The following is an 18,715-nucleotide window of genomic DNA, read 5'->3' as shown; positions in this document are numbered from 1 at the left end:
ATTCAAACAGAACACTATCTGTTATCATAGGAATTCCAGAAGAAGAGAGAGAGAGAGAAAGGGGCTGAAGGTGTTCTTGAACAAATCATAGCTGAGAAAACTTCCCTGATCTGGGGAAGGAAACAGGCATTGAAATCCAAGAGACACAGAGAACTCCCTTCAGACGTAACTTGAATCGATCTTCTGCGTATCAGAGAAATTGGCAAAATACAAGGATAAAGAGAGAATTCTGAAAGCAGCTAAGGATAAACAAGCCTTAACATACAAAGGTAGACACATAAGGGTAGTAGCAGACCTATCTACTGAAACTTGGCACGACAAAAAGGAATGGCAGGAAATCTTCAATGTGATGAAGAGAAAAAATATGCAGCCGAGAATCCTTTATCCAGCAAGACTGTCATTCAGAATAGGAGAGATAAAGATTTTCCCAAAGAAACAAAAACTGAAGGAATTCATCACCACTAAACCAGCCCTACAAAAGATCCTAAGGGGGATTCTGTGAGTGAAATGTTGCAAGGACCACAAAATACCAGAGACATCACTACAAGCATGAAACCTACAGATAACACAATGACTCTAAACCCATATCTTTCGATAATAACACTGAATGTAAGTGGACTAAATGCTCCAACCAAAAGACATAGGGTATCAGAATGGATTAAAAAAAAAAACAAGACCCATCTATTTGCTGTCTATAAGAGACTCATTTTAGACCTGAGGACACCTTCAGATGGAAAGTGAGGGGATGGAGAACTATCTATCATGCTACACAAGAGAAAGCTGGAGTAGCCATACTTATATCAGACAAACTAGACTTTAAATTAAAGGCTGTAACAAGAGATGAAGAAGGGCATTATATAATAATTACAGGGTCTATCCATCAGGAAGAGCCAACAATTATAAATGTCTATGCACTGAATACAGGAGCCCCCAAATATATAAAACAATGAATCACAAACATAAGCAACCTTATTGATAAGAATGTGGTAATTGCAGGGGACTTTAATATTCCACTTACAACAATGGATAGATCGTCTAGACAGAGAATCAGTAAAGAAACAATGGCCCTGAATGATACATTGGATCAGATGGACTTGACACATATATTTAGAACTCTTCATCCCAAAGCAACAGAATACACTTTCTTCTCAAGTGTGCATGGAACATTCTCCAAGATAGATCACATACTGGGTCACAAAACAGCCCTTAATAAGTATAAAAGAATTGAGATCATACCATGTACACTTTCAGATAACAATGCTATGAAACTTGAAAGCAACCACAGGAAAAAGTCTGGAAAATCTCCAAAAGCATGGAGGTTAAAGAACATCTTACTAAAGAATTAATGGGTCAACCAGGCAATTACAGAAGAAATTAAAAAATATATGGCAACAAATGAAAATGAAAATACAACAATCCAAACACTTTGGGATGCAGCAAAGGCAGTCCTGAGAGGAAAATACAGTGCAATCCAGGCCTATCTCAAGAAACAAGAAAAATCCCAAATGCAAAATCTAAGAGCACACCTAAAGGAACTAGAAGCAGAACAGCAAAGACATCCCAAACCCAGGAGAAGAAGAAAGATAAATAATAAAAATCAGAGCAGAAATAAACAATATAGTATCCAAAAAACAGTAGAGCATATCAATGAAACCAAGAGTTGGTTTTTTGAAAACAAAAAACAAAAAACAAAATTGATAAACCTCTAGCCAGGCTTCTCAAAAAGAAAAGGGAGATGACCCAAATAGATAAAATCATGAATGAAAGTGGAATTATTACAACCAATCCCTTAGAAATATAAGCAATTATCAGGGAATACTATGAAAAATTATATGCCAACAAACTGGACAACCTGGAAGAAATGGACAAATTCCTAAGCACCCACACACTTCCAAAACTCAAACAGGAAGAAATAGAAAACTTGAACAGACCATAACAAGTGAAGAAATTGAGTCAGTTTTCAAAAATCTCCCAACAAAGAAGAGTCCAGGACCAGATGGCTTCCCTGGGGAATTCTACCAGACATTTAAAGCAGAGATAATACCTATCTTTCTCAAGCTGTTCCAAAAAATAGAAAGGGAAGGAAAACTTCCAGACTCATTCTATGAAGCCAGCATTACTTTGATTCCCAAACCAGACAGAGACCCAGCAAAAAAAGAGAACTACAGGCCAATATCCCTGATGAATATGGATGCAAAAATCTTCAACAAGATATTAGCAAATCAAATTTAACAGCATATAAAAAGAATTATTCACCATGATCAAGTGGGATTCATTCCTGCGCTTCAGGGCTGGTTCAATATTCACAAATCAATCAATGTGATACATCACATTAATAAAAGAAGAGATAAGAACCATATGATCCTGTCAATAGATACAGAAAAAATATTTGACAAAATTCAGCGTCCTTTCTTAATCAAAACCCTCAAGAAAGTCGGGATAGAAGGAAAATACTTAAACAGCATAAAAGCCATTTATGAAAAGCCCACAGCTGGGGCACCTGGGTGGCTTAGTCGGTTGAGCGTCTAACTTTGGCTCAGGTCATGGTCTCATGGTTCATGAGTTTGAGCCCCACATCAGGCTCTGTGCTGTTAGCTCAGAGCCTGGAGCCTGCTTTAGATTCTGCGTCTCCCTCTCTCTCTGCCTCTGCTCTGCCCACACTCTGTCTCTGTCTCTCAAAAAAAGTGAATAAACATTTAAAAAATATTAAAAAAAAAATGCCCATAGCTAATATCATCTTCAATGGGGAAAAACTGAGAGCTTTCCCCTGAGATCAGGAACACAACAGGGATGCCCACTCTCAGCACTGTTGTTTAACATAGTGTTGGAAGTCCAAGCATCAGCAATCAGACAACAAAATGAAATCAAAAGCATCAAAATTGGCAAAGATGAAGTCAAACTTTCACTTTTTGCAGACAATATGATATTCTACATGGAAAACCAGACAGACTCCACCAAAAGTCTACTAGAGCTGATACATGAATTCAGCAAATTTGCAGGGTACAAAATTAATGTACGGAAATTGGTTGCATTTTTATATACCAATAATGAAACAGAAAGAAAAATAAAGAAACTAATCCCATTCACAATTGCACCAAGAATCACAAAATACCTAGGAATAAACCTAACCAAAGATGTAAAAGATCTTTATGCTGAAAACTATATAAAGCTTATGAAGGAAATTGAAGAAGATACAAAGAAATGGAAAAACATTCCATGCTCATGGATTGGAAGAATAAATATTGTTAAAATGTCAATACTACCCAAGGCAATCTACACATTCAATGCAATCCCAATCAAAATTGCACCAGCATTCTTCTCAAAGCTAGAACAAATAATCCTAAAATTTGTATGGAACCACAAAAGACCCCGAATAGCCAAAGTAATATTGAAGAAGAAAACCAAAGCGGGAAGCATCACAATCCCAGACTTTAGCCTCTACTACAAAGCTGTAATCATCAAGACAGTATGGTATGGGCACAAAAACAGACACATAGGCCCCTGGAATAGAATAGAGACTCCAGAATTGAACCCACAAACGTATGGCCAACTAATCTTTGACAAAGCAGGAAAGAGTATCCAATGGAAAAAAGACAGTCTCTTTAACAAATGGTGCTGGGAGAACTGGACAGCAACATGCAGAAGAATGAAACTAGACCACTTTCTTACACCATACACAAAAATAAACTCAAAATGGATAAAGGACCTGAATGTGAGACAGGAAACCATCCAAACCCTAGAGGAGAAGCAGACAAAGACCTCTTTGACCTCAGCTGCAGCAATTTCTTGCTGGACACATCTCCAAAGGCAAGGGAATTAAAAGCAAAAATGAACTATTGGGACCTCATCAAGATAAAAAGCTTCTGCACTGCAAAGGAAACAATCAACAAAACTAAAAGGCAACGAATGGATTGGCAAAGTTATTTGCAAATGACATATTGGATAAAGGGCTAGTATCCAAAATCTATAAAGAACTCACCAAACTCCACACCCAAAAAACAAATAATCCAGTGAAGAAATGGGAAGAAGACATGAATAGACACTTTTCTAAAGAAGACATCCAGATGACCAACAGGCACATGAAAAGATGCTCAATGTCACTCCTCATCAGGGAAATACAAATCAAAACCACACTGAGATGCCACCTCATGCCAGTCAGAGTAGCTAAAATGAACAAATCAGGAGACTATAGAAGGCTGGCAAGGATATGGAGAAATGGGAACCCTCTTGCACTGTTGGTAGGAATGCAAACTGGTGCAGCTGCTCTGGAAAACAGTGTGGAGCTTCCTCAAAAAATTAAAAATAGATCTACCCTATGACCCAGCAATAGCACTGCTAGGAATTTACCCAAGAGATACAGGAGTGCATAGGGGTACATGTACCTCAATGTTTATAGCAGCACTCTCAACAATAGCCAAATTATGGAAAGAGCCTAAATGTCCATCAACTGACAAATGGATAAAGAAGGTGTGGTTTATATATACAATGGAATACTACTCGGCAATGAGAAAGAATGAAATCTGGCCATTTGTAGCAATGTCAGTGGAACTGGAGGGTATTACACTAAGTGAAATAAGTCAGGCAGAGAAAGACAGATACCATATGTTTTCACTCATATGTGGATCCTGAGAAACTTAACAGAAGACCATGGGGGAGGAGAAAGGGGGAAAAAAAGAGAGAGGCAGGGAGGCAAACCATAAGAGACTCTTAAATACTGAGAACAAACTGAGGGTTGGTGGGGGGTTGGGGAGAGGAAAAAGTGGGTGATAGGCATTGAGGAGGGCACTTGTTGGGATGAGCACTGGATGTTGTATGGAAACCAATTTGACAATAAATTACATTTAATATAAAAAAAAAAGAAATGAGAGGAAATCAAAATGGCACGCAAGAGAAAAAACAAAAGAAGAATTTAGAAGTTCTCTGGCTCATCCTGCCAAAAGAAGCAAAGATTGTCTTTCACTGGATCTGACATGTAGCCCATGGGCAAAATGAGGCTACTCCAAACAGAAATTCAGCCCATATAAGGCTTTTACCCAAAATATAATATAAATGTGAAGCATTATCTAAGTAATAGGTATGACCCAGGAGCTTGATATGGTCTGAGCACCTTCCCCACTATTGCTACTGTGAAACTGATGCCTGTTGCCACATAGCAGCCCAGGACTTCCCTATGTGTGATCAGCAAAGCACTCATGCCACGATGTTTGTGGTTATAACACACACAAGGACTGCTGTGGTCAAATATGTTTAGAAATACTGGGTTAAGAGGAGTTCAAGAAATGTCTTTATTGCAGGACACCTTGTTGTTATATATCATGCATATAGACTGAGTCCTCAGGAGGTGGTGATAGCATGAATACTTCCCCAATTTTTTATGAAAGAATCTGTTATTTGGGAGACGGGGGCTTCAGGGAACATCCTTTAGGAAAGAGTTAAACATAGTATGGAGGTTTTCTATACCTCACGTTCTTCATGACCACAGATGGGGCGATGGCATTTAGGGTTGCTGTGTAATAACCTGAGTGACATACCTGGCCCAGTGCCTGAGTAAGCACTTAATACTTTGCAGATTTGATTATAAGATCTAAGTGCCAAGGAATAATTCAATAGACTTTTTTGTCCTGTTTAATGTCAAACAGGAGAACACAGATTTTGAAGCTAGATAGACCTAGACTCAAATCCTTATTTCTCACTGCTAATTATGGATTTTAATAAGTTCTACAAAACACCTGCACAGCCACATCTAGGTTAGTGTTACTGAATAACAGGGGATACTAACCCAGACAAGATGACATATAGAACTGACTATCACAGTCTTCCCTTGTCAGCTTGGCACTCACACACATCTTAAACCATACTTAATCTCCAAGTAAAGACAATAAAGTCATACTACCATATGATACAGTTATGTCAAATACAACCAGTAAAGTGCTAATCCATTCCAAGGAGAGTTAAGATCCTTGGGTGATATTTACTCTTCTCCTTTGATATCCTATAATTTAAATACTGTGATATAAAATTAACTATTACAGGGCACCTGGGTGGCTCAGTCAGTTAAGTGTCTGACTTCAGCTCAGGTCATAAGCTTGCTGTTTGGGAGTTTGAGCCCCACATCGGTCTCTCTGCTGTCAGCACACAGCCTGCTTTGGATCCTCTGTCCCCCTCTATCTCTGCCCCTCCCCTGCTTGTGCTGTCTCTCCCAAAATAAATAAACTTTAAATAAATAAAATTAACTATTACTAATATATCTTAGGTTAGATGATAAGGAGATAAGAGCTTAAACAACTTGTATAACCTGTCTGAGGTCATCTGTAAAACGGGTTTATAATACCTATGCAGGGTTATTTGCTAATTCATTCAGCAATCATTTGGACTAATCAGTACAAACTGTGTAGTATACAGTATTGAACTACACATGGTTTTTGCCCCTGACTAGCACATAAGACAATGAGATAAGGTCTATCAAGAGTTTGGGCCTAGACCAGAGTAATACTTGAGAAACTTTAGCTGACTTCCCCTTTCTCCAGGAATGGGAAAGGCACAGTTCTCAGAATAACCAATGGTAGATGGTGTCTCCTCACTCCACCTAAAGGGACCATTCATCCTGCAGTAGAAAACCCAGGAAACTTCTTCTGAATCCAAAGAAATCACCATGCCAGGGAATTTGGAGGAGATCAAGAGTTTCCACATTTCTGTGGATATGTGCAGTGCTCTGTGTTTAAGGACAATGCACTAAGATGACTCATAGTTCCTCTTAAGCTCCAGTGTCCATAGCAACCAGACATTCCACAGGCTTTGATTAAAAACAAAAACAAACAAAAAAACAGAATCATCAACTCAGGTATGAGGAGACGTTTAGCAATTAAAATCTAGTTTCGTAAACTATTTGAATATTTACAATCATTAACATTTTTCCAGAGTATTAAGTCTTCAGTAAACATCATACATTTAAGAGCTCCTCATAATGTTATATCATAATGGTTTAGAATAGGGGTCATGGAAGAATCAGAAAATTCACTTTTCTAGAAATGCCAACTGCTTCATCAATGCCAATTGCCTTCATCAGAAGGCAATTTACCCACAGTCTCTTGCAAAATTGATTTTTCCCATCTCTACCTTGTCATTTGTAGGCACAAGGGCATGAGGAGTCAAATATTTGCCAACTTCAAATGATCCACTTTCTACCACTTTCTTTCCAATAAACAACAGAACACATGATGGACCTTCCAATCCTTCTGTGCATTTTCTCAGACATTTTCAATGTAAGACCAAGACATACAGACCAAAACAAACCTAGAATATTTATATTTGTTTGTGTATTTCCTTTAGTCTGTGAAATATAAGCTGATCCAATTCCATTCTTTGAACTTGAAATTATGTACATGCCTTAGAGGAAAAACAATTCACCAGCCACAATAGCCAAAGCTTATGGTTAACAGAGCTGTGGGGAGTCAAGAAGATGAGTAAGACAAGACCAAAACAATTTTAAAAAAAGATGGACATCCACAAGCTTGTACACCACATACACATAACTCTTATAATTCTTACCACAAAAATTCTGAGGCTTCCTAGAATTTGTCCTGATACACTTCTTAGTAAAAATGAATCATGGAAGAGAATCCTTCTTACCAAGGGGTAAGCATGTGTAGAGACCTGAGAAAGAGTGACCACAGAATGTTGAAAGTATTAAAGATAGTTCAGTTTAGCTGGGGCTTGGGACCCCTGTCTCTTTTAAGGCTAACACCAGCATTGGCTCACGTCCCATAGATTGTTGGGCGGGGGGGGCAGCTGGAGGGAGAGTACAGTGGTGCTAAGAGTCATGATCTAAGCAGCCATGCCTGGACAGGACCTCAAAACCATCTAAACCATACGTATTATAACCATGTAAATTTGTCCCAATCTAAACGAACATATTTAGGAATGTTTCAAGATCCTCTGAGAAGAGCTACACATAGGTCTGTGCTTTCCCAGACAAATTTTCAATTTTAAATACAGTAGGCAGGTGGGATGAAACATCCAAGGGATGGGTGCTGGAAATTGGACCTGAGGAAACAGCACTGTCCCCAGGCTCAAAAAGACTGGATTCTACATACAAGTTCAGGCCCCTGTGGATCGTCAGATGTGGCACATACAACTCACTCATTTATTCAAACATTTGGAGGCTCTTACATACACCATAAACTATGCTGGAGGCTAGTAGCCAAAGAAGGAGACAAAGTCCTCACCCTCAGGGAACTCCAAATCTACATAGGGAGGCAAGCAATGCAGAAGATTATGCTACCTTGTAATCCCCTTCTTGGATAGTGTGGCGTCATAATAGAGGTATTTTTAGACCAATACTAAAAAATAGTATGGAAACCTATGGGAGTCCACAGAAGGGACCCTAACCTAGGGAGGGGCAAAGGCAGGCTTCCTAGAGGTGATGCTGCTTGAGTGGAGCCCTAAGAGAAGAGTACTTGGGTGAAGAAGCCGGGAAAGGTCATTCCTGGCAGATGGAGCTGTACGTGCTAAGGTACAGGGCAGGGGCAAATTCAGATAGCAGCAAGGATTTCAGCATGGCAAGTGTGTCCGGTGAGGATGGGATTGGGAGGAAGAGGAACTTCCGCAGTAGCCAATTGCCAGGCCATGAAGAATTCTGTGTGTCATGTTAAAGGATTCGCATGAGGTGGGAGAGGAAAAATAGTCCAGGATAACTCCAGGACCATGACCTGGATGACTAGAGGGAGAGGGTCCCAGTAACCAAGAAAGAAAAGCAGATTGAATGAAGAGCTAAGAACAACCAGGTTATATTGAGTATAAGGCGCCTGTTGGAAATCCAAGCAAAATACTCCTGGAGATAGATCAGTAGACACCCTCACATATCTGCCATTCTACAGGTCAGGACTGGAGAGAGATTTAAGAGTCACCTGCAGAGAGGAGACAGATCACTGAAGCTACACTGGGGGTAAGGTTGCACAGAGAGAGTATGGACAGTAGAAAGAAAAGAGGCCCAAGGAGAGTGTTCAAAAAACCCACTTAAATGGCAGATGGAGGAAATAGAGCCTACCAAGGAGACGGAGAAGGGACAAGTTGAGATGTTGGAGGGAAACCAGGACACAGAGGAGCCCTGGGAATCAAGGAGGAGATGAGTTTTAAGAAGGTAGGAGGGATTCTGTTGGCCAAAGGCAGCTGAGAGGTCAACTAGGATAGAACAATTTGGAGGTTGTTAGTGAAGTTGGCAAGAGTGGATGCCATGGGATGGCAAGCAGAAGCTGAACACCAATGGTTCATAAATGAATGTGAGGTGACACAAAGAAGCCACAATGAACACACACAGGTGTGTTTTTAGGAAGCAAGCCTGGGGGCGGGGGGGGGGAGAGAGAGAGAGAGAGAGAGAGAGAGAGAGAGAGAGAGAGAGAGAGAGAGAGAGAGAGAGAGGGAGGTTTGTAGCTGGGGTGAAACTTCAGGTCAAGAGATATTTGCGGGGAGGGATGCCAGGAGGATTGAGAGAGACAATGTATTGATTTCAGCTGCACATTTTAAACTGCAAACCTTAGTTATTTCTTAAAACCTATCTCCCAGCCGCCCGGCAGCAACCTGGTTTGGACGTCACAGTGAGACGCTGGCACTGGGGAAACCATGTTGAAGGGAAAAGAATCCAGCAGCCTGAGAAGAGAAGTAAGTAGGCGAGTAAAGACATTTGTTCTTTGTGACATACCTTTCTTCCAACTCCGATTTTCAGCTAATCACTTTCTGGTGGGACTTTGATGTTTTTCTGTTTCAACCTACTTGGACTCTCTTCAACACTGACAGGCTTCACACTCATTTCCTTTTGTGGTGGCTAGACCTAGAAAGTGGTCTCTTCACATGGTGACGAAAGGGCACTGACGCACTGAGATCTCACAGAACTCACCAGAAACTGTAGATGTTCCCAGGTGGAAGTCGGAGGGGGAGGGAGGCCAGAAGGGGGAGAGAAGGGAGAGAAAGAGGATGGTGAGGAGAGAAGACAGGGAACAGAAAATGAGAGGTCATTTTAAACTCCAGGTAAGGATGGAATAAAGGAAGGGAGGGAAGACAGAAGGGCAAGGAGAGAGGATAGGTCAGGTTAACCTAGGGAAGCGCGTGGATAGTTTTATTCTATGCAGGTATTTTCTGCCCATTTCCTCAGCAAACATGTATTGACTAGTCACTCTGGGCCAGGCACTGTGTTTGGCACTGTGAGTACTCCTGTGGTAAATTCCACGTTGGTGACAAGCATAAAACCCCAAGAGAACAATTCACCAATCCTGGGGGGAACCACACAAGTTCCCTGAGTAGCCATCTGTCCTCTGAGCTAAAGGGCCAGTAGGAGTTACCAGTCACAGAGAGTGAGCTCTGAGAGAACAGCCAGGCAAAGGAGAGTGATGGGAAGTTAGGGATGTTGAGGGGTGAGGATTGCCTGCAAGGCAGGTGAGAGAAAGGACCACAGGTTAGCATGGAAAAGTAAATAGGGACCAAATTAAACAGGGTTCTTGTGACATGTTAAGGTTGGGACTTACCTTAAGCCTAGAAGGGTTTTAAACATGGGAGTAGCTTAATCTTTACCTTCTTTAAAAAAAAAAAAAAGTTATTTATTTTGTGTGTGTGTGTGTGTGTGTGTGTGTGTGTGAGAGAGAGAGAGAGAGAGAGAGAGAGAGAGAGAGAGAGAGAGCGCACCAGCAAGAGAGGGAAAAAGAATCCCAAGTAGGCTCCAAGGTATCAGCACAGAGCTCACAAACCCAGATGACCTGAACCTAAGAGTCAGACACTTAACCAACTGAACCAACCAGGTGCCCCTAATCATCTTTACATTTAAAAAAAATAATTTGAAGCGAAAAAACCTGCAGGCAAATATTGAACTCTGGTTAATGATAAGGATGCACAAATTATTTAGGAGGATGTTGGTGACTAAAAGGAAGACTGATGGATGACCAGAAGGCTAGCTAGATGTGGGACAAATATAGCGAAAGGGTAATGGCAAAATCAAAGTTGTGGTTATATGGGGGTTCACTGTAAAATTCTCTCAACTTTCCTTATGTCTGAAAACTTTCATAGTAAAATACTGGGAAATTAGATCACTCTGGCCGCTGCTTGGATAAAGGTTTTGGAAAGGGGCAAGGGAGCCAGTTAGTAATTGAGGCAAGGCGTGGCCACAGCCCAGGAATTGGGAAGAACCAGGGATAAAAGAATTCGAATTGAAGAGATCCTTTGGGAGGGGGGCGCTTGGGTGGCTCAGTTGGTTAAGTGTTCAACTTTTGATTTTGACTCAGATCATGATCTCACGGTTAGTGGGATGGAGCCCATGCTCTGCGCTGATATCACAGAGCCTGCTTAGCATTCTCTCTCTCTCCTTGTCTCTCTGCCCTTCCCCTGCTCATGCTCTCCCTTTCTCTCTTCCTCTCTCTCTCTCTCTGTTTTAATTAAAGAAAAAATTTTTTAAGATACTCAGGAAGCTAAATCAACAGTTTGGTGATGGAAAGGATGTGGAGGGAAGGAGGACTAGAGGTAAACAAACCTGCCTTAGCCACACACCAATTAAGCGTCAAGTCAAAGATGGCCAGTAGATTTTGGGGTGAAAAGAAGAACTCATGAGGCCCATTAAGAACTCTGAATCACCAATGTCCCCTTCAGCTGGCCTCTGACTTCAGATTCTCACCAGGAGATTCCTGGCATGAATTCTTGCCTTCTTAGTCTGCTCTCAGAACTCAGTGGGGCTGGGCACCTTGGGCGACCTCACAAGCAGTGGGGGGGGGGGGGGGGGGGACCAGGAGAGGGACTCTTACTCTGCATGCGTGGTGGCCTGCTCGGGGCTGGGCCGTCCTGCCCAGCTCTCCCTCCCGTCAGACCTCTCTGAGAGCTGCTTTCTGAGAGCTGCTCTGCTCTCATCAATTTAAGTGTTCTGTTTTGTTTCTTTAGAGCAAAATTGTTTGGGGTCAGCAGCTTTCAATGGCTTCATCCACAGCCAGCTTTAATTTATCAGCTTTCAGTCACAAAACAGATTTCTCTGGAAGACTCAATCACAATAGAGCAAAAATGAGTTTTCTTCAAGGGCTGCTAACTGCCTCTTTGCTGGAGCAGATGTTGGCCTGATGGTTCTCCGAGAGGCAGCCTCCATAATCCCTCCCTCCCCCGGCACCTGCGCAGACTGTAATTTTAGCTCATTTTCCACAGCCTTGTCCTAGAGACTGTTAGCGAGCCCCTCCTCGTCCTCCTTCCCTCCACGTGAAGAATGTTTATCAGAGGACCTGTTTTACATTTCAGTAATTACTCCTGTGCTTCATTCCTGGATTCTTGTCCCTGGCACGTCCACAGTTTACAGCAAACTCAGTGTTAAACCCCAATGCTCTTTCCTCCTCAAGGCTTACTGCCCGTGAGTGTTTGTCAGGACTTGAACAGGACAGGCCTGTCTGCTCTGCCCCTGCTGAGTGGACGCTGGTGGAAAGAGACCCAGGCTTCAGAAATGCAGTTCCTATTTGGTATCGGACCCTGAAAGGGGGACTCCTAACTCTGCTTAAGGCAGGGACTCGGGAGGCTGGGCCGGTAACCATCACTGTTCCCAAATAAAGCTGGCACAGGTCTCCCAACACACAATCTGATGGTGGCATTTGACTCTTTAAAACACAGACTTCGCTTGAGACCTGGATGGCCCCTACCCCTTCAGTCTTGGAGGCTGCCCCCGTCAGCTGGTCCTTAGGCATCAGATATGGGGTGTTGACCTGAGTTCAGATCCTAGCTCTCCCACTCCCCAGCTGAGCCTCAGCCTCCCCACAGTTAAATCAAGGAGGGCATTCAGCTTGGGGGTCGTTTCTAGGGGCTTTGTTTCTCTCAAAGATAAAAACGCTTTTATTGTTCTCATTTCCTATGTGTTGGTAACATGTCAGTCACTTTGGCTGCTTGTCCCTTGGAGAGGGGACTGGGTTCAAGAACAGGCAAGGAGAGGGGCTCCTTTTCCAGCATTTTCATTACCTTTGGGACTCTCCCAAGAGTCCTGTCCCAGTTTCCCAGCCTCTCCTTGTTAAGAAGGACTTCCTTGTGTGCATCATCACTGCTGAGGACACTTGCAGAATATTTCACAGGACAGGGTCTCTGCATGCTAAGGGAGACAGTTCTGTGGGCTGTGGAGGGACTTTTTTGGTTTTGTTGGTTTGGGCTTTGGTCACACCTTTAAATTCTTGGGCCTCCAAGGCCCCACTTTATCTCTGGGTCACTGTGCTGCCGTGCCTGTTCCCTGGCAGGAGCCTTAGCTCCTGGGGGCTGACAGAGGTCACTGTTACTCAAGCCACCAGAGGGTGCATCCCAGGTACCTGAGCTGACAAAGGGGCAGGCGGAGCTGCGGAACGGGGCGAGAAACACTGCACAGGAGAAAGGAAAAGAATTAAAGCCGCTAAGACTTACTCTGTGCCAGGCACGATGCCAAGTCCGTATGGTGTATTTTCTCTTTCACTGCGTTCCCCCAGCAATCTCTGTTATAAAACGGCCCTCTATACAGATAGGAAAATTGAGAGAGTTTGGCATTTCCTCCAGGTCATCCAGCTGGCAAGGAGCAGAGCCAAGAGCGGAAGTCAGTAGCCGACCAGAGCCCGGGATCCTACCCACTACCTGGTCTCTGCTTCTCTGAGTAAGTGAAAGCCTCAGGCTCCAACCACAGAAGACCCCTTCACCTCGGTGAGGTGGATGTGTTTAACCGGAGCCACCTGGAGCTCTGTATTTGCACCTGGGCTGGTAGGAAGTGGAGTGGGTGATAAATGAGCAAGATGGCAGCCTCCAGTCTCTGGAGGTGGGAGGGAGCGGCTCCTGCTATGAAAGTAAGTATGAAGAAAGCACTGGAAGGAGGAGCATCTTTCCTCTAATTCCCCTGATGCACCAGATTCTTTAAAGATACGGGATGGCTGCAGCTATGCCTGAGACTGGAGGGGGGCAGCCGCAGATTTGGACTTGAGGGTAGGCTTGGAAAGCGGGACGGGGTCTCCATCCCCAGCCTGCTTGATGCTCTAAACTCAGGTGAGGCCAGAGGTTTTCAATTTCACTCTGATGGGTCCGTGGTCCCTCTTGCAAGGCCTGGGGGACTGTGGGAGCCAAGGGGTCCTGGGTGGGTGAAGGCTGAGGGAGCCCTGTTTCCCAAAGTGTTGGGCACTTGAGACAGGGTGCTCTTCTGCCTTTCTTCTTTTTGTCTCTCACTTCCTTCCCTCACATTACCAGCACTGCCCAGAACAGAGTGGAAAACACAGTGCTCAACAGACACCAAGGGAAAAGTCAGCCTTCTCACTCCTGTGGTGAGGACCTGACTTTGGGTGCACAAGGCCGGCACATCTGACTGCCTGGGCATGCTCCCTGGCTCTGAGGTGCCCGCAAGTCCGCTGGGTGTCCAGGCTCCTGCTCAGGAGGGTTGGTGATGGGTTGGAGCTGGTGGAGGCAGAGGGGCTGCCATCACGGCTGGCTCTCGATGGTGTAAGGATTGCACTTGTCCCACTACCATGTCCCACCATGCCCTCTATCCCCTGTAGAATCTGGTGATTTGCTCTGTTCTTCACCCAGGATTAAAGCTCTGAATTCCAGCCCATATGTCATGGAGTTGGAAAGTCTGCCTTGGAAGGGGAGGGACCAAGAAAAGCTCCCCCAGAGCAGGCTGGAGCCATTTCACCAGACCCTCCCTTACCTCAGGGCTGGCCTCTTCCTGGTATTTCACTCACGTGTCTGTGCATCCGTTGGGGGTGGGTGTCAGAACTCTCAGGTTTGTTTCACCTGCCCTGACGTTTTATGATGCTGCCTCAGATAGAGGTCCTAGGGGCAGCCAGAGTGTCATGATCATTTGAGGGAGGGAGCCTTGAAACCCATACTCACTCCCTGGGAGAGTAGAGAGAATGGAGCGGGCGTCCTGTCTATCACACAAGCAGGTGGGTCTCCTCTCTGCAGTAGGCCATGGGACGGTGGTGGCAGCTCGTGTTACGGCTGTGGACAGTCGTGCCCATCTGGGCTGGGGACAAGCTGCTCGATGTCTGCATGAACACCAAACACCACAAGCGAGAGCCTGGCCCAGAAGACCAGCTCTACGATGAGGTACAAAGGCCAGACCTTGCCTGGGGACGGGAGTGAGGCTGCTTTGGCAGATCAGGGAAGGGACACAAATGCCAAGATGGCTTCTGAACTATCACCAACCCTCACTCACTTGGTTCCTTATGTTAGGATTTGGGCAAAGACCACTGGAGGGACACTTTGGCGTTTTGAGATCATAACTGTTGAGTGTTTCCATGTCCCCATACCTGAGCTGCCCGGCCACTTGGGGGACAGGGGCAGGGGCAGCTCATGATCCAAGAGGTCCATCACTGGTTCAGCATACATTCAAACAAACCAGGTCCCCCTTCTTTAGCCTTCCTACCCATAGGCACCGGGGAGACCTATGACTCAGGTGACTCCTCCCCAGACCCCTAGAGGCAACTGACAGGGGCACGGGAGGAGTCGTGGAGCTGATTTTTACCTATAAGCTCTTCTCAACTCTGGTGCCCTCCCATCCAGGGCAGCCGCACACTCCTCTGGGTCTCGTGGGGTTCCTCTGTTCCCTTTAGGAGCTGAGATCCTGGAAACCCTGTTTCTAGGGAATGGCAGCAGCCTGTGGCAGGGAGATTGGTGTGCAGGAGCCCTTTGGCTACAAATATTGACATATTATCACCATTCCTTCTAGATGGGCATTGCTGGCCTGAAGTCCTCCCATTTGCCCAGGCCCTCTTCTAGGGGACATTTTTACCTCTCTGCCCTGGACACTCCTCCATCTCCTGCCTCTTATCCAACCCCCTGCCTTTTGCTTCTTCTTCCACCTTCAGTGCACCCCCTGGAAAGACAATGCCTGCTGCACGGCCAGCACAAGCTGGGAAGCCCACCTCGATGTGTCCCTGCTTTACAACTTCAGCTTGATTCACTGTGGGTTGATGATGCCAGGCTGTGAGAAGCACTTCATCCAGGCTATCTGCTTCTATGAGTGCTCCCCAAACCTGGGACCTTGGATCCGGAAGGTCAGAAGGCTGGGCTGGGGAGGCAGGAGGCACATCCACACAGTGCCCTGTTACTAAGAGCCTGAGGTCCACGATGCTAGCAGGAGCAGGACACGCTGTCCCCCTACGGACCAGAGCAGAGTCAGAAGCTGGGTTGGGGAAAAAAGTGGAGAGAAAGCCACCTCTGGGCCCCAAAGAGCAGCATAGGGGAGCACAAATGAGAACTTTAGGATAAGGGACGACACTAAAACCTTGGCTTGCAAGCATAATTCATTCTGGAAACTTGCTTGCCATCCAAAGCACTTGTATTTCAAAGTGAATTTCAAGAACCATTGGCTCAGCTGTGATCATGTGACATTCTGTGTCATGTACTACTCATATTGCAAGGCATCACTCGTTTATCAAGTTAAAATTTATTAGAAATATTTCCTTGTCGGGGCGCCTGGGTGGCTCAGTCGGTTGAGCGTCCGACTTCGGCTCAGGTCACGATCTCTCAGTCTGTGAGTTCGAGCCCCGCGTCAGGCTCTGAGCTGATGGCTCAGAGCCTGGAGCCTGCTTCCGATTCTGTATCTCCCTCTCTCTCTCTGCCCCTCTCCCGTTCATGCTCTGTCTCTCTCTGTCTCAAAAATAAATAAATGTTAAAAAGAAATTAAAAAAAAAAAATATATTTCCTTGTCTTGCGGAACACTCGCAGAACAAGTTACTTGCAATCCAAGGTTTTGCTGCCTTTGAATCCCATCTCCTATAGGTAGGAAGCTGTGTAGCTGGGGCCAAACCATTTAGCCTCCTTAGCCTCATTGTTCTCATTGGTTTTCTTTTGGTTTTTTTTTTTTTAAGTTTATTTATTTATTTAGAGGTGGGGGGAGGGGCAGAGAGAAGCCCAAGCAGGCTCCGTGCTGTCAGTGCAGAGTCCGAGGCAGGGCTCTCTCCCATGAACCGTGAGATCATGACCTGAGCCAAAATCATGAGTTGGACGCTTAACCGATGAGCCACCCAGGCGCCCCTCATTGTGCTCATTTGTAAAGGAATGCTTACAGGCACCCCTCATTGTGCTCATTTGTAAAGGAATGCTTACAGACTTCCTAGGAGTCTGTACCCTATCTTCCAACGGTAACTGGCAGAGTACCATTGTAGCTACTGATCATCTCTGGATCCTGGCTATTAGCATTCTTGTCTCTTGCTATGCCTGCACCCAGATGGACTTGGCTGGGCCAGGAGAGCGAATCCTGGATGTGCCACTCTGCCAGGAGGACTGCGAGCAGTGGTGGGAAGACTGTCGCACATCTTACACGTGCAAGTCCAACTGGCACGGTGACTGGGACTGGAGTCGGGGTGAGTGGTGCTTGACAGGGCCCCCACCTGGCAGCAAGCGCCAGCTCCCTATGCTCCCCTAGGGCAAAGGATGGGGACGTGAGGGTGGGAATCTTGGGAGGTAACTTTGTGCCTCGATTTACCCCCACCCCCCACCCGGCCCCCTCCCAGGGAAGAACCGCTGCCCTGCGAGGGCTGTCTGCCACCCCTTCCCCCATTACTTCCCCACCCCCGCTGACCTGTGCGAGAAGATTTGGAGCAACTCATTCAAGGCAAGCCCTGAGGGCAGGAACAGTGGGCGGTGCCTGCAGAAGTGGTTTGAGCCCACCCAGGACAACCCCAATGTGGCCGTGGCCCGCCTCTTTGCCAGCACTGCCCCACCCTGGGAAGTCTCCTACAGTCTCCTGGCCTTCTCTCTGTACCTGTCATTCCTATCCTAAAAGCCCCTTCTCCCTCCCACACTCCTATGCCCTCCCCAGCCCCCCCAGCTATGGGTCAGGCCAGCCGTGGCAGCCTCCTTCCTTGGGTCCTTCTTTTAATGGAGCGGCACAGGCCACGGGTTTGGTAGGGACGCTGAGGCTGCCAGAGCTGGTGCCCAAGCCGTGAACTCTCGGAGCTAGGCCCCCCCCTCCACCTCTCTGCTCTGCTTTCAGGGGCTGGGAGAGTCAATGTGACCTGCCCCCTCCCGCCTTTATGGCTGGCTGGAGTCGGGGTCTCTGAGGTGGGACTCCAGGCCTATCTCCTCCAGTGCATGCCCACCCCCTTCCCTGGCAGAGCTAATGGTGTTCCCAATAGAACAGCAGCTGCCCTTTCTCTCTGTGGGACCCACTCTCTCCTAGCTCTACGGTCAGGGAGTCAATGTCCAAGAGGGAGTCCGTTTGCCTCCTGCACTGAAGTCTCAACGTTGGTTGCTACTTAACTAATAACCATTAGCTGCTAGACATGTGCTTGGCCCTCTCCAATCCTCGCAACACCTCCTGGGGGGGAAGACTCACAACCTCTTTTGCTTTTGGAGCAGTACAGCCTACAAAAGACCCAAAGCCAGGGTAAGGACTACCCACACCATCGTCTTTACTGTGGATGCAAGGCTGAAGCCACTGCCTCCATTGCTTTAGGCATCTCCTGTCCTGATGAACCCCAGAATCACAACAGGCTGCTCTGGAAATTCAGAAGCCAGAGCTCTAATCCAGTTCTACAACTTTCTATGTGACTTTTGGCAGGTCCTTTGGCCTTTCTTTAAGACTGTCTCTGCTTCCCTCTCCCCTGAGACGAATGAGGGAGCTGGACCCCCTTGATTTTAACTCACAAAAAGAAAGAGGAAAAAGCCAATGCCGGGGTGCCTGGGTGGCTTAGTCGGTTAAGCGGCAGACTCTGGATTGCAGCTCAGGTCCTCATCTCACGGTTCGTGGGATCAAGCCCCG

General features: G+C 45.7%; 1 protein-coding gene across 1 annotated transcript in view; it reads left to right on the top strand.

Annotated features, from left to right (window-relative positions):
• The window catches only part of IZUMO1R (IZUMO1 receptor, JUNO), a 36,918-nt gene extending 18,523 nt beyond the window's left edge, over positions 1-18,395 (top strand). The window contains exons 3-8 of the mRNA XM_042905697.1: positions 9,562-9,657; positions 13,522-13,615; positions 14,911-15,054; positions 15,816-16,004; positions 17,180-17,315; positions 17,466-18,395. Of these exons, the coding sequence (XP_042761631.1) occupies positions 14,917-15,054; positions 15,816-16,004; positions 17,180-17,315; positions 17,466-17,734 (732 nt within the window). The 5' untranslated portion in view covers positions 9,562-9,657; positions 13,522-13,615; positions 14,911-14,916 and the 3' untranslated portion in view covers positions 17,735-18,395. The remainder of the gene's footprint in view (positions 1-9,561; positions 9,658-13,521; positions 13,616-14,910; positions 15,055-15,815; positions 16,005-17,179; positions 17,316-17,465) is intronic.
• Positions 18,396-18,715: the final 320 nt, after the last annotated feature.

Source organism: Panthera leo, chromosome D1 (assembly GCF_018350215.1).
Source record: "Panthera leo isolate Ple1 chromosome D1, P.leo_Ple1_pat1.1, whole genome shotgun sequence".
Taxonomy (NCBI): domain Eukaryota; kingdom Metazoa; phylum Chordata; class Mammalia; order Carnivora; family Felidae; genus Panthera; species Panthera leo.
This window is presented reverse-complemented; position numbering and strand designations above follow the sequence as displayed.